Genomic DNA, 16,246 nt, shown 5'->3' on the forward strand with positions numbered 1-16,246 from the left:
GGTGTATTGAGAAGGGACCCTTATTAACTGTTACACCATCAAAAGGCACACTTCTTCGTCAATATTTGTTTGAGCTTTTTCATCATAGGGGAGCTGGGAGATGCAACTATGCCATTGCGGTTGAAATACCAAAGGAAGTGTCCAGAGTGTTTTTTGAGCGAGCCAAGCATTCTGCCCGTTCAAACAGGCATGTTTTGTATTAAACAAAAAAAGACAACCATTTTTCATTCATGCCTAATTTGTATATTATTTTTAAAAGGTGCAGTTTGCAGCTATACTGTTTTGCTCCTGTACAGGTTACTGCTGCAGCAACATCATTTATACTCCAAGGTTCAACTCTGCTTTTTTCTGACAGTGTGACATTTTGATCAGATCCTCACTTGTTTCAAAGGGTTGCTTCCCTTACATGTTTGAAGCCCACAGGTTCTCTGTTGTTTCATAACTCCAGATGTTCAGTACACTCACGCGCTCTGTGGTCTCCTTTCATGTGCTCCGTCATACCCACTCACTGTAGAGCAGTCATGATGGACAATTCTGTAGAAAAACCGAATCTAATTATTCTAATATTATCTGCTAATGACAACTGCAATTAGTTAAGACATTATATCTCACCTCTAGGCTTTGGTATGTGAAAAAGATATGGACTGCAATTATTTCTGAACAATGAATGACACACGTTTTTTTATTTAAATAATATCTAGAACGTGGCTTTTATGTTCTATTAAATTAAATTAAAAGGTTAACTTTGCCCATATAGATTGATGCATGAAAAAAACGAAGCAAATAGACTCATATTTTAGATTTGACGGACATTTCTGCTCAATTAGCATCAACGTTTTTTCTTGTCTTGTCTAAATGCTGTCTGTCTAAATGCCATCTGTGCAACTCACTAACATGACTACTGAAAGCCTTCGACAGCATCAGACATCTTGTTTGAATAGTGTTAACACTTTATCAGTGTCCTTTGTTGTGAAGTGCTTCGAGGTTTGTCTTGGCAGATGATAAGCGCTACATAAATCAAATGTATTATTATCATTATTATTATTAATGCTAAATAACATCCCTTATTTTGTAACCCCAGTCATGAGATGACCCCTCTGGCCTTGAGGGCTCAGACCACAGCAACATGGAAACTGCTTGAAAATGGTTAAAAGACAAGCAAAGGAAGAAAGCATCTGCACAAATAAGGCAACAGAGAAACCTAACAAACACAGACATGCTCAAATTCACTCAAAAAAACAACCTAAAACAACAACTTGTAAACAATTTATGTTGTATTCCCTGCAATTTGCAGCAAGTTTCTATACTGTCTGTGGAAAAACACTGCACATTGATTGATGAAGGTGTTTGTGCTTGTGTTTTCTTTTTAACTAGAGAACTACCTTTGTAGTGTCTTTCTTCCAATGAAATGTCTGATCATGTTACTGGGGGCAACCAACAAGTATCTCCCTAACGACGATGGTGAATAAGAAGCTGGGAGACACAGAGTGAGTCATGAAACAAACAGCAGCTCCGAAGATGGTGCAGAATACAGACATGGCCTCACATTTATTATCCTGCCCAAGAAGAAAGTACAGGAGGAGCCCGAGAGCTGCTGCACACAAACACAGGTTTGAACTTCAGTTGTCAAAACATTGTTTTTGTCCTCCAGTGCCCGCTAATGAGAGGGGTACAGAAGCATGAGACACGGCCAGACTCATTACTCCACAGAACAATGGCTGTAATCGTCTTCAACCAAAACATTTCCCTCTCACTCCTCGTCCCGCTAATAGAAGTCACTCTTCTGAAGCCCCTGTTGTTCCTCCGCTTTCATACTGCTTGTTCCCGCTCCCAGAGCCTGTCTCATCTCAGCCATGACGAGCATCTCTACGCTCTGATCCTCATGTGCTACAAGCGCTTTATCTTCCACACGCTTCTCCTTCCCCTGAAAGCTCGTTCCAGCAAACGACAGAGAGACACCATCCCCCCAGATTATCTCACCTCCCTGAAATGATGCTGACAGGTAACAGGCCATTATAACTGTCTCTGTCTGCCATAGTAGCGGACCTTGAAGAGGTCATAATCAAAGTTGATCACATTTAATAGGATTTATAACCAAACTTTGCACATCAGCACAGCCCTCTGGGATATCATGTGCTCGTTACTGTTCATTTTTGTCTCTCTATTTAAAACTGGCCAAACTGTGGAACGACCTGCCCTTGCTCATCAGACAGGCTCCCACACTGTCTGCTTTTAAATCCCGTCTTAAAACCCACCTCTTCTCCTTAGCATTCAGAAACAAGTAGATTGTTGCTTTTATTTGCTTTCAGTGGTCTATTGTTTTTATTATATGGCTGTTATTTATTTTTTAATTATTACGTTTATTCTGGTTTGTTTTGTGTTGTATCTTGTATTTTAAATGTATTTATATTATGTTGTGTGAGCTTATCTCTCTGTATAGCACTTGGGTCTGAAGGTTTTAAAGTGCTATATAAATAAAGTTGGATTGGATTGGATAAAACGAAAATGATCTTCAGTTTTCAACTATGTAAAACATGGAGTGTGTGTGTGTGTGTGTGTGTGTGTGTGTGTGTGTGTGTGTGTGTGTGTGTGTGTGTGTGTGTGTGTGTGTGTGTGTGTGTGTGTGTGTGTGTGTGTGTGTGTGTGTGTGTCACAGTTTTCATGCAGAGGGCTCCTTGCCATCCCTTACTAAGCACAGTTGGGCGTACTGATCAATGCAAAAGAAAAAAGCTTACAGCATATCTTTGCATTTTTCAGTGTTGATGATACAGACAGAATAATGAGTTTACAAATGGTTTGCTGATGGGGCTCTTTGGGTTTGTTCAACAAAATACGCACTTGCTTACATATGTACGTGTTGAGGGGAGAAATGAACTAGCATGCACACAATGTTCATGAACTTTCTATATGATTTTCAGGCTGAAATAGATCCTACATTTTGCCTACATAATAAAGAGGGGTAAAAAACAGTTTCTATGTGAGACGTGTGCAAGCTCATGAAATTTGAAAGTGCAATCCCAGAGGTGCGCTCTGTGCTAGAGCCACAGCTAAGACATGGATCCTGTAGAGATGCAGCCTGACCGAAACAGGCAGCAAGGGGATCAAAAAGAGTGTCGACTATGAGAGGGTGTGTGGGGGATGAGGCATGCTAACCAAGCTGCAGCCGAAGCCATGCCAAAAGAAACAGTGTGAGCTGGCGATGAGGAAGCTGAAATATCAACCTAAGGGAGGAGCTGCTGGCCCAGTGGGGAGGCTGGCCTCCTTCTTGCTAGGTAAACACAGATTCCCCATCATCCCCTCGAAATCCACAGCGATGTCCCTTACTTTCTATTTGCCTTCATGCGTATATCCCATCTTCTTTTTATTTAATAGAGCATATTTCCATAAAACCCAAACGGTGAATAAGAAATCCACTTGTGGATAAAGAGAGAAAAAGCAGCACCTCCCATAATCCAGTGCTGGCCCGGGAGAGTTTGAAAGTGAGCATGTGAGCGTTTATTGTGGTTCCTTTAAGCAAAGAAAGCATCAGGAAGTATCTCTCTCCCACTAGAGAGCAGAGTCATGTCAATGACAACAGATAAAGACAGACGCAAAGCATGACACGTTCTAAATCTGACAGTAATGCAATGTTTGGTTATGTAATAATTATCAAGAAAAACTACAACTGAGGCGTGTGTAGGAGTGCAGAGGAACGCTAGCTGTGGAGAGAAAATAGTATTTTGTGGAAGTTTTTGCACTTAATATACTTCCATTGAGGCTCTGAGGTCAGATAATTCAGTCGTATTCTCTCATATATAAACACATGCAGGGACATGCATGCACACAGAAAGTCCTACGGGGACGTCCAGAGATTAACTTTTTGGCCTGCTTCCCTGTTCCCGGAACTGATTAAACAAGGAGAGCTGAAGAAGATGCATCGTTCAGGCTGTTATCAATGAAAAATGACTTTAAGATTATGCACTCCACGAGACTACAGGGAATACATTACAGGTGACAAATCTGATCACTGCTTGGCGTTAAATGTGTGTGTGTGTGTGTGTGTGTGTGTGTGTGTGTGTGTGTGTGTGTGTGTGTGTGTGTGTGTGTGTGTGTGTGTGTGTGTGTGTGTGTGTGTGTGTGTGTGTGTATGTGTGTGTGTGTGTGTGTGTACTGATCTGGTGACCTTCTGAACAGCATTACTGTTAAGGTCTGACCTCTGACCTGAAGGATTTGTCTTCACCGCTCATTTATCTAATGAAGAGTGATTTCATCCTGGTTAACAATTTCCACCATGCAGTTGGTATGTTTCTCTTTTACGAAACATACCAACATTCCTCCTCTTGAAAAAATTCACCATTTCAAGTATTGCTCTGGCTCTTTATTACAAAATGTGTGTTTCTATGATCATTCGGAGAGTTCTTGTTAACTGCATTTATTCAAGAATTGATGCCTCTCAGATTTGTCTTCAGGCTCTTTATTTTTTTTGTTTCGCACCGCCTCATTACCCTCGAAAAAACAGTGTTCAGCACTGTGGTTGGCTTCTTTCTTAGGTAATGAGACAGACAGACAATGACAAAGGAAAATACATGATATAAATGTTGTGTATTGCTCTCTCTTCTTCCCCCTCTTTCTGTAACAGTAGTGTTTATCTGCAGCCTGTCGCCTGAACCTGCCTACATACACACAAATAACCACCTTGTTGCTTATCTGTCTAAGGATCACAACCAACCTTTACATCTACTTAAGCTCCATATACACAAATATACACACAGGCACGCTAACCCACACCCCCTGACCTGCCCTCCCACATGTGTACACACATAAAAGCCCATCCAGCACAACACAGCTGCTAATCATAGAACAAAGGGAGCTCCAGTCAGCAGGCTCTGCCATTGATCGGCTATAGAAAGCAGCAGGGAGGGCCGACCGTCAGCTTTGTAACATCAGGAGGAAGTTACGGCTCAATAGCAGGTAAACGATGGAAGTCAAACACGTGAACAAAGCTCCGCCTGTCTTTCTGTCTATCTGAGCGCAGTATCAGACCTTTACACTGATGATGGCCTGTTGTGGCACGCCACTGAAAGCTCTGCATTTAATTTAAAAAAGGTGAAAGCCAGGAGGTGGAGGTTGATGTCTGTCACTTCACTGAAAACTAATACTCTCCATTCAGTTCATATAAAGGATGAGTCTGCTTCATAAAGCTTCTCTTTCCTGTGGGATTTGACATGATCGCAATAAATGTGAACACGGGTGTTGTTCAGTAGCAGCACCTGTGAGTGTTTTACTTAAAGCAACAGGCTCATCTTCAGAATAACTAAAGCACATGGCAGACTTTTGCCTCTGGCCGTCTTGCTGTCTCTGCCTCCTTATAAGCTACGTTCACCCCTGTTGGCCTGTTCTATTCAGCAGTCTGGCCGGGTCGAGACCGCTTGTAAAGAAGTGTAGCATCAAGCGTTCTGTCAAACACATCCCAGGCTGCAGGTCAGACCAAAACACAGACACACTACAGACTGGCAGGCAGTGGAAAGAGAAGACGGACTTATGAGAGTGATATGCATATAAATACAGTATATCATGCATCAAACACAAAAAGCTTTACCCCCAAACACATGACACTGTCTCTTCTTCTGTCTTCCCACATGTTTTCAGTTCAGGTCTAAAACATCCGGAAAAACATGGCTGCTGGTTTTTTGTGTGGACGCATTGTGATTGTGTCCAAGAAAGCGTCTGTGAATACAAAAGGGGTTGGTGCGCAGAGATGTGAGAGCACACAAGCAATATGTTTTATTATTCCAAGGTTTTAAAAGATCCCCTTCAGATCATTTTAAAGAAATAAAAACAACAATTAAAAACACTCTACTCAGCATAATAATTTGTGTCTGATTTGGTTTTATCACAGAAAATACCTGCGTTTATCTGCCTCATTGAAAACAATCCAAACTATGAATGTGCAAATGTTGTTACTCCTTAATACAAGGTGCTTCAAACTTCACTGAAAAGTCCAGTCTCACCGATGCGTTGGAACATGTTTTCACATCACACTTGTGTAAGATCAATGTGTTGTGACTCGACAGTTATGTTAGGTCAAGTTATGTTTTTTACTCTAGTCTTGTGTTTTGATCTTGTCACTTCCTGTTATTATTTTGAAAGTAATCCTTCCCTCTCATTCCAGATCCCACATTTCCTGCCTTTGTGTGTTTCCCGCCCTTGGGATTGCTTGGCCCTGCCCTGATAGTTTTCACCTGTGCCCATCCTCCTCACCTATAAATAACCCTTGTGTTTCTTTGTCCCATGTCAGTTCGCTATGTTTCATGTCGTGAGAACCTGGGCCTTTTGACTCCTGAAACTTTACTTTGAGATATATACGTCAAGTGAGTTTTGTTTTGAAGTACGACTTAGTTTTTGTTATTTAACTACTTTCTATTTTTGGAAAGTACGACTTAGTTTTGTTATTAAACAACATTCTATTTTTGGACAACTGTCTCCGAGTCCTGCTTTTGTGTCCTGTGTCCTGTGTCTCAGTTCACAACACAATGCTGGACACAACTGACTTTCAAACTAGTTGAGAGGTCACTATCTCACCACGCTCTGGCAAGGGGAATTATGGCGTCGCTAACAAATATCTGGGCTAAGACTTTGTTTTTCCTGCCCGGGTTAAATTGTTAGAGTTTGATTAGCAACTTGAGACACAAGGCAAAGTTGACATCTACAACCAAAGGATTTCACGTGACGCTGGTTTAGCTAATACGACGAATTCCCGCTCAAATTTGATTGGTCGATGCAACTCAGACTACAATTGGAAGATATATGAATACAGAATCTAGATTAAGTCAGTCATGTTCGTACGAGTTCAACTGAGATTTAAGATGAGCAAACGGAAACTCTCTGCAGCAGGTGAACATGAGAGTTCTTCCCTTTATTATGGGGTTTTGGTCCTTTGTTAAGATAAAAAGAAAGAAGCTATTTGACAATGTCACCTTCTCTAGCTTATTGAGATCAACCACGAATCAGGAAAACAATCAGCATTGTATCGATGTTGGAAGGGATCAAGAGTTGCAGCTTTAATTTTGTCCTCTTTCTCTAATGTCCCAACATAAAAAGCATTTTACTAATTGATCAAAGAGTAATGTGCACTTGCTCTGATTTGACTGGCCAGCAAAGTTTATAAAAACATGACGATTCTGCAAAAGATAAGCCAGCCAATATTAACTTTTTTGATGACCCTGCGTATTTCCCCCCAGAGCAATCTGCCTCAGAGCCCCCACTGCGTCTCTGCAGATCTTTCGACATAAATACAACATTCATCTTTCTCTTTTGCATTTTACCGATGACTGCGTTGCCAACCAGACGTAGTTGAGTGCCAGGTTTTCAGCTAGGTTGCTTCGTTGCTTCATGAGGAAATATATAGCGAAGAGGGGGAATGGGGATGGTATGTAACAAGCGGGCTTTTAACACTCGGTCTCACACCGATGACTCTCAGCTCATCCTTTACTGGGTGTTAAACACGGATCACGAGACAACCCAAAAATATCAACGTAAAAGCAGAGGATGGAGACGAGAAGATGGGGAGTCAGCTCATCACTGCAAAGCACACCGAGACATGGGAATTAAGTGAAGTTGACAACTTGAAATATTAGAGCCTCTCTCTAAAATGTAAGGTGTGTGTGTGTGTGTGTGTGTGTTCGGTGTGTGTGTGTGTTGAAGTGGGAGAAAGGACAAACTGTTCTTTCCACCATTATGGGGCTCACTGGTAGCACTGGAGTGGGGGCAGGACGCTCTGGAGGGTCCTCAGAGTAATGAGTAGCAGCAGGCTAAGTGCCTACTTACTTATTATGAAAAAGGTGCAACAGGAAAGTGAATTACAGCTGTTCAGCGACACCTCGTCACAGACCAGGAGCGTAAACTACATCATAACACACGTTTTAAATGCCACAGACTGAGGTCACTGCAGAGATGTTGGAAAACCACCAAGTTAAATGAAAGTAAACAGCAGTGCGATGATTGATGAAATCCCATCTAATTAGTTGATCAATATGAGAGTTAAGGGCGGCCGGTGGACCATGAGTGCTCTGGTCTGAGAGCATGTGTGCTGACCGCACTCTCCATTTAATCTAAACTGACAAGATGAGTAAAGCAGCAGAGGAGACACGGCCTTATTGACAGCTGGGAGTAAAAGGCTGCATCTAAAATAACAAACGGCCCAGTGGACCTTTGTGTTGAGTCCCACAATAATAAAATAATGCTTTTCTCACACTGTTACAGCAGGACGGTCATCAATTAGTACTGTAAGACTTGTGATGTCGTTGTATAATGTCATTTAAATTGACGTCATAAAAAAAAGCTTTTTTCTTCACTGGGTGTATTAAAATAACTTCTTCTACAACCTGTGATTCACTAAACAATCAGATTAACCTCATTTAAAAAAACGCCTTTGTTGTGTCTTGCCATGCAGGTGGTAAGGAAATACTGTCATTGTGCTTGGTGGGGTATTGTAAGTCATTAATTGCCAATTTTTTTTCTCTAATCATCGTTAAGTCTACTAAATATCAGACTAAATACATAAAAAAATGTTCATCCCAGTATCTCAAAGGCCAATTTGATGTCTTGAATTGTCTTGTTTTGTCAGTCCAAATCCTATAGAAAAGCAGGAAAGCTCCACATGAGGCTGAAAGAGAATGATCTTCCATTTTGAATCAAAAACATTACTTAAACCAATAATCAATTTTCAAATAAGTGCCTATTATTGTTTTGTCAATCAACCAATTGATTTGTCAACTAATCATTGCAGCTCTAATTGATTTTTTTTCTTCTACATTTCTATGCTGTGAGTTCCACACACATTATATAACACCCCTGAACCTGGGCAAATAAAACCCAAGAGATCACTATACAGTACGTTCAGTACTTTTTGGGTGAACTGATCCTTTAATGGTTCCCTGCATCTCTGTATTATCCACACATATCTGGATCTATCACCATCATGAATTTGTATATTTAACTATAGTGAATTTTAAATGTTGTAGAGTTTTACACACATGTTGCATAATCAACAATATCTATTTGTTTTGGTTATGGCAGCTCATCATCACTATGTGCTAAAGTGCAGCACTTTTCTATGTATTATACATTGAATGTTTCATTTCACTTTTCTTAACCCAGCTCTCTGCATCAGAAGGCTATCAGGGGGCACATCCTTCTACAGATTCTGTGGTAAAACTCCAAAGAAAGGCAAAAGAAAGAGACAGAGACACTAATTACTTCAGTGGAATAGAAACCAATGTGACCTGGAACTGAAACTATAAGTCATTGTGATCTCTTTGTAAAACCATACAAAAGAAAGTTACATATAAAGACAAACACTTATTTGACACTGAGGTGGAAGTATTAAGACTCACAGGAGGAGACAGATTGAATGTAACTCTTATCTCTGTTCACTTTGATGTTATGAGTCTGACATCAAAAGAAATACAAAAATTGTCTCAGTATTTCTGATAACAACCAAATCTTAAAATAACTGACTTCATTTTCAACAGAAATCACAATGATGACCATTTCCAACCAACACTGCAGACTTCACTTTGAAGTATGATATATGTGCACACGTTGTGTTTTTGTCTCTCAAGATCTGTTGCCAGGATACAAGCGAAGCCTAATAAGCCAGTTAATTACTAATGATTCGTACTCCCCTGCCGGAGAAAAAGAACTGAACCCAGCAACTAAACGATCAAATCAAAACAATTCACCTCTTTGTCTTCGTCTGCTGCTCTCTGTTTCTCACTGAAACCACTCAGAAAAGGGAAAAAATGCAAAATGCAGACCAAATGTTTCTGCAACAACCAGATAAGATCCAAATCCAAAGTCTTTCCAATTTCCTATAGGCCAAAAGGCAATAACCTTGATGAGAAAACTCTGATTCATTCAAGCTTCAAGACAGAAACGCAGAAAAACAAAAGCCCACTGGATGTATGGCACAGCAGTGCTTTGAGCTCAATGTGAATGTCAGCATGCTAACATGCTCATTATTTTTGCAGGTATCTTTTCATAAACCAAAAATAAAATTGTCTGGGAACAATGAGCGTAACAAACCTTGTGTCAAATACCCCAGCAGATATTTTGTACAAAATTGCATTTTAATAAAGCCAATGGTTGGAATATGTTGGTGCTGAACAAAATAGAGACCCAACCATGCAACCTGCCCACAACCCCAATAGTCCTAAAATATCCAATTTATCAAAAAGCCCATCATCCTGTAAAAAAAAACAGCCCATTGCTCTGAAAATACACACTCCTAGCATCAAATTCATTATTTTGCAGAATGACAGCAATATTTGTTTTCCTTCTATGGTGAAGTTATGACATGTCCCACTCTGCCTCTGATTGGTGAGCACTCACTGCCTTGGTTGGTCAGGTTTAGGCATGAGTTTTGAGATTGGTAAAAGAGAAGGTAAGAATATCAGGTTTAGCCAATCAGAGTCAGAGTAGAGGGGGCATGCCTTCGCTGCATTCTGTGAAAGTATTATCCATATGTGCTTATGTTTGTTCCAGAGAAAGTGTGTATTTTACTTTAGCAAAAATAGGGGGAAAAATTGGATTGTTGGGATTTTTGTAATTATGGCTCAATGGGGGAGGCGTGTGGCACAGTGGATAGAGCCTTGGTGTTGGGATCAGGGGGTCACAGGTTCAAACCCCACTACAGTCAGCATGTCGTTGTGTCCCTGGGCAAGACACTTCACCCCAAATTGCTCCTGTGGGGATTGCCCACAGTATTGAGTATGTAAGTCGCTTTGGATAAAAGCGTCTAACAAGTAACATGTAATGGAGAACAATGGCATAGCATGATGTAGACGGACATTGCCATCCTTCGAGTCGAGGTAGAAAGCAAACGGTTGACAACTTTATTCCAACATGGACCTTTGCCTTCTTTCCACACACAGAAACACACCAAGACAAAGAGGTTGACAGCATCCGAATATGCTCCGCATCACAACCCCCTACAAAACACTTTGGAGCTTCTATTCAAACACTCGCTCAGGCAGATTAACGCAGAATTTGCTGACGGTTTGTGCTGGAAATGCTGCAGAGAGAGCTGCCTCACAACAAATACCAAGAATAACGCCTTAAGCCATCTTTGTTACGGCACTGTCTGTATATTTGGGTTGTTGGAGTGTTACTTTGAGAGCAGCTGTACACATAATTACCATTCATCTTCTACCACACAACCAGGGCGGGGGAGGAAAAAGGAGAGGAATGAATCCTTCTCTGGAAAGAGAGGCGATATCAGTGGTTCAGAGAGGAAGCATCACAATCTAATGTGGATGTGTAAAGGATGCCTGCAGTTCTTCCTTCTGATGGATTTACGTATACACATATTTTGCACCTCTTGTCTTTATTCTCCATGACAGGAACATATGAAAGGAAAATAGATGCTTTTTGTGTATTCATGTGTGTCTGTGTTGGACACTTGGATCTCTTCCGATCGTTAAATTGTGAAGATGCGAGGTGAACAGTAATTAGTTCTGCTTGTCAGCCAGTGACAGCTTCAGAGGCCCACGTCGCCTTTTTCAACCGAGACCCAGCAGGGCGGTATGATTCACGCCCAACAGGTAAACGTGCTGCTAATGTTTTTAAAGAAAGGCTGGAGGCCGCTGTTTGGTCGGCCTCTGCAGCCTCAGAGTGTGTACCACTCAGGATCATCTTTGTCACCAATTATGAATGACTAATTGTGACATGTACAGGAAGTGACTGTGGCTGGCTACTGGAGTGCCTAAGTGCTACAGGAGGGGTGTGGGATGATTACAAGCCCCAGGTTGGGTGCAAGAAAGACCAAGATATGAGTAGGATTAGTCTCTGTTGGCCAGCCAAGTGTGTGGGTGCGTGTGTGTGTGTGTATGTGTGTGTGTGTATGGGTTTGTGTTATTGTGCTGTCAAACACACAAATCTAAACATCAAAGCTGTAAAACATGTTTTCCTACAGAGTGTGGAAGATCAAAATGAGGGAGACAGATGCTTTTTTATGCACAACACTGAAGTGGGATGTGTGTGTGTGTGTGTGTGTGTGTGTGTGTGTGTGTGTGTGTGTGTGTGTGTGTGTGTTCTACAGTGATTGCTCTGTGTAGGATGTAAAGATTACGCCTTCTCTCACTGTGACTGATATGAAAATGAACAATGCCAGTCAGCACAAAGATCCTTAATGACATCCCACAGTAACCACACAAAGACACACACCTACATCATGCACAAACACACACGTTACCTTACACAAACACACAAGCAGGGTATTTTGTCAACCTCCTCATTAGCTCAGTTAACCAACATGAGGAAGCTCTACATAAAGTCTTCAAGGTTCAATGCTAAAGCACAGATGCCATAATATCAAGACGTTTTTTTACTCCTGGTAACAGAGACACTTGTCTGCAGGATATCAGAGGTTCATTTAAAGTGCACCTATCATGCTATATAATAGCAATAGCATAGGTCTCAGATATATAAACATATATAAAAAACATGTTGTGTTTTGCTCAAAATACCAAACAGATCACCCATTCTAGCCATGCCTCATATCCCTCTATTTCACTTCCTGTTTCAAAAGTGCTGATTTTATGTATAAAGCTGTTTTGATGTTGAGTTGTCTTATTTAGGCTACTCAGACAAAAACATAATATACAAGGATCTATATATAGTGTATGACAAGGATCCAGCTTTCTAATGAAATCAGCTTCTGATGGCGCTTTCAATAATCACAGATACTGCATTTCCTGCTATTATATCTTGACATTTAAGATCAGATTTAATGCGGGCTGAATAAATATTTTCCAGGCCACGTTTCACATAAGAAGCATTTAAACTAATTTGAAGACTTCTTTTTTTCCACAGAAGAGCTCAAAACTTTACAGAGAGTAACTTCCAATGTCTGATTGGTGATGGAACACAAGCAGAGTCCCCAGATGTGGAGCTGATATCAGATGCGTTATCTGGGGATCTGGGTTTCAGGACCACTGAGGCCCATGGCTCTTCATCCTGGCTATTTGTTTTCAGCACCTGGCTCAGCTTAAGTTACACTAAACCTTATCTTAGCTGTGCCTTACACACAGTTCCTCTAAAGTCTTATTGAAGATTAGTCTCTTTTGACGTTTGGTGCAAACATAAAATACAAAACATATTGAAAAACAGTTTTATGTGTAGCTGAAATAAACCAAGATCATCAGATGTAGAAAAAGGAAGGTTGATGGTCTCCCTGAAGACAAAATGCTTTTTCTTTGTTTATTGGATTTACATTAGATTAAAGATGAAGTACATTTCATGTTCCCATTATAAGAACATCACTAAACTTTTAATAAAATACCATTCATCTCTGAGAAGATTTGTATGGATTGATGAATATTTGAAAGAAAATGCTTTCGCTATGTTTAAGAAGAGAGCCTTTTTTTGGGCATGTGTTGCTCTTGTTTGCAGTGTAATCAATAATTGTTTTGGTCGAGGAGATTTTGTGCCTCTCTGCAGCTGTATATTTGTTGTTTGTGCATGACACAATAAATAACGAACACACAGTCAGGGGACAAAGGTATAGGTTTTGGTGCACAAAGAAAGCAGGAGGTAAGATTCAACACAACAGGCTGACAGACCTCCAATCAGCCTGAGGAATCGATCAAGAATGTGCATTGACCTTTGCCCTCTGACCCCTGTGGTTACCTCTCTTCCCTGTAACTATACACTCCCACACAGAAGGGAACTGACACATGTTCCCTCACTCTCCCCCTCATTTTATTTCTCTCTCTTACAACAACACCCATTCATTGACCCTTTATATTTCCATCACTGCATTATGAAAAGCAACACACACACACACACACACACACACACACACACACACACACACACACACACACACACACACACACACACACACACACACACACACACACACACACACACACACACACACACACACACACACACACACACACACACACACACACACACACACACACACACACACACACACACACACACACACACACACACACACAAACACAGATGGCCCTTGTGCCACAGACCTCCCCTCAACCCTGCACTCTACCCTGCTGCGTCTATAATTAATGGGGCAGCCCTGCTTCGGGTCTGTGGCAGAAAATCAGGGATGTGTGTGCATTCATACATATTTACGTAAAACACCATGAAAATTTAACATGAAAAACAACATCTCAAACATAACATGCTCTATACTGTACACACCAAGGAGCACTGTAAAGCATTCAAAAATAAATGCCCTGCTCTTTGACAATATATGTGTGTGTGCGTGTGCGCGCGCGTGTGTGTGTGGTATCACTGATGATTAGCTCAAAACGAATTGTCTAAGATTGTCACAAAAATTCATTCAGAAACCTAATTTCTTCCTGGCGATGGCGATGGCACCCCAATTAGTTCAGCTCTCTTCAGACTGAAGAACGGAACCTCTTTGAAACATAACACAAATCAAGTAGCTTATAGTTTCGATATAGGTTGTCATGGACACCACGTTGAGATCATTATGCATACAGATTATTGATAGCCTACTGTATTGATGCAAACTACCAATCTGTAAGGAATTAGCTGCTACACCACCTTTCTTCTTCTTTACAACATAAACAACTCACATCATGTTTAATGCCACCAAATAGACGCAGCAGTGTGTAATGTACTCACAGAGAAACCTGCCCAGAAGGGGCACGAGTGGCGGACTCTGGGGGAGGTGGTGAGAGCCAGAGCCGCGAAGCTGACGGCCAGGATGAGACTCCCCAGGACCATCTGAGAGACCCCCAGTGCCAGCATGATCCTGGTCCGGGTCCGGTACTCCCTCAGCCGGGACAGGCTGCGGGACAGCGACGCGGGGCTCAGGGACCCCGGGCCGCCCATGCTGCTGCCGCCGCGGTGCAGCGCGCTCACCGGCATGGTCACTGAGGGGTACGACAAACTCAGCAGCACAAATAAACGAAATTACATCCACAGACAGCCGAGTCGTTGAGTTTCCTGCAGTGCGCTGGTTAACGGTACACTGGAGGTCAGTATCCGGTGTGGATGATCCTCGTCAATTAGGATGCTCGGAGTCGCTCCAATTAGAGCTGCTCTGCGGCGGATGGGGAGAGAAAGGTGAGGAAAGCGCGGACTGTGCGAGCCAGCAGATGTTTACCATAACACTCCTCCAAAGTATGAGGATTCTCAAGTCAAAACGCACCAAAAAAAGAGCTGGGGTTCTCGGCGTCTGCTCCGGCAAAGAGCCCATTCCTCAAAAGTGGAAACACAAAAGGGCAAAAGCGCATCATCCTGCTGTCAGCCAGCCTTGCACCATTGTCACGCTGTCATGCTCGCCTCTGCAGGCTCTCCAACTCCTCTAAAGCGAGAGATGAAGCCTCGTTAAGACGCGAATAAAAGGAAAGGTGCACTCCTGTACGATTAAACAGAGAAAAAACGTTGAAATAAGGCAGAAATAATCGGGGTTTTAGGTGTCTAGTTAAATATCCGCAGTTGTGAGCGAGCAGCGTTTCCTCTGTGTGAGGTTTTCACAGACGACAGCAGCTCTCGCAGCCAGGACAGGAGATGCACACTGCGTATTGGAGAGGTGCCACTCTGTGCGTCTTCATGGCGGCGAGCTGCACGGAGTGTGTTTTTACTACGAGAGTGGAGGAGGGGAGGAGGAGGGCTCTCTACTATCAGGCACCATCAAAAACCTTCGCCTGATTTGTTACTCGCTGCTGGTGAGGTATTAGTGGAGGAAAACGTGAGCATAGCCTACATTAATAAGGTTATTTTGTTTTAGTAAAGGAGTTCACGTTTTTAAAGCGTGAAGAAGAGTGTAATTCATCATGTAATCAGGATTAAAAAACAATATGTTTAAGTTCTTGTGGGTGTAAACATTTTTTCAAGTGACCGTATAAACCTCCAGCTGCAGCATCAGGACATCATCGACTGCATTGTCATTGAACAATGTCTCTGTTTGTCCTTCAGGCTGCAGGTATAGTGAATAATGCGACACTCCTCCTCTTCAGGATCCTGCCTGAAGAGCTTCTTAAAATTAGACTGGGCACATTATTAAATAATTAGTGATTATTACAAAATCTCATGTCAGGTTCACATTCGTTCAGGCTCAATCAGTGCTGAAAAGTACAAATATTCACAGGCTACTTAAACAGTTGAAGGTAGGTTCCTGCTTTGCTTGAATATTTTCCAATGTAGCCTATGCTTCTTTAGATTTCTGCTCCATTCAATTTGAAATCCAATATTATATCCTCCT

General features: G+C 41.7%; 1 protein-coding gene across 2 annotated transcripts in view; it reads right to left on the minus strand.

Moving 5' to 3' along the window:
- fam189a1 (family with sequence similarity 189 member A1) overlaps nucleotides 1-15,600 on the minus strand; it is a 98,550-nt gene extending 82,950 nt beyond the window's left edge. For both annotated transcript variants that reach the window (XM_034217376.1, XM_034217371.1), the window contains exon 1: nucleotides 14,662-15,600. In XM_034217376.1, coding sequence (XP_034073267.1) covers nucleotides 14,662-14,907 — 246 coding nt within the window. In that variant the 5' untranslated portion in view covers nucleotides 14,908-15,600. The remainder of the gene's footprint in view (nucleotides 1-14,661) is intronic.
- Between the last annotated feature and the right edge of the window lie 646 nt (nucleotides 15,601-16,246).

Source organism: Gymnodraco acuticeps, unplaced genomic scaffold (assembly GCF_902827175.1).
Source record: "Gymnodraco acuticeps unplaced genomic scaffold, fGymAcu1.1, whole genome shotgun sequence".
Lineage (NCBI taxonomy): Eukaryota > Metazoa > Chordata > Actinopteri > Perciformes > Bathydraconidae > Gymnodraco > Gymnodraco acuticeps.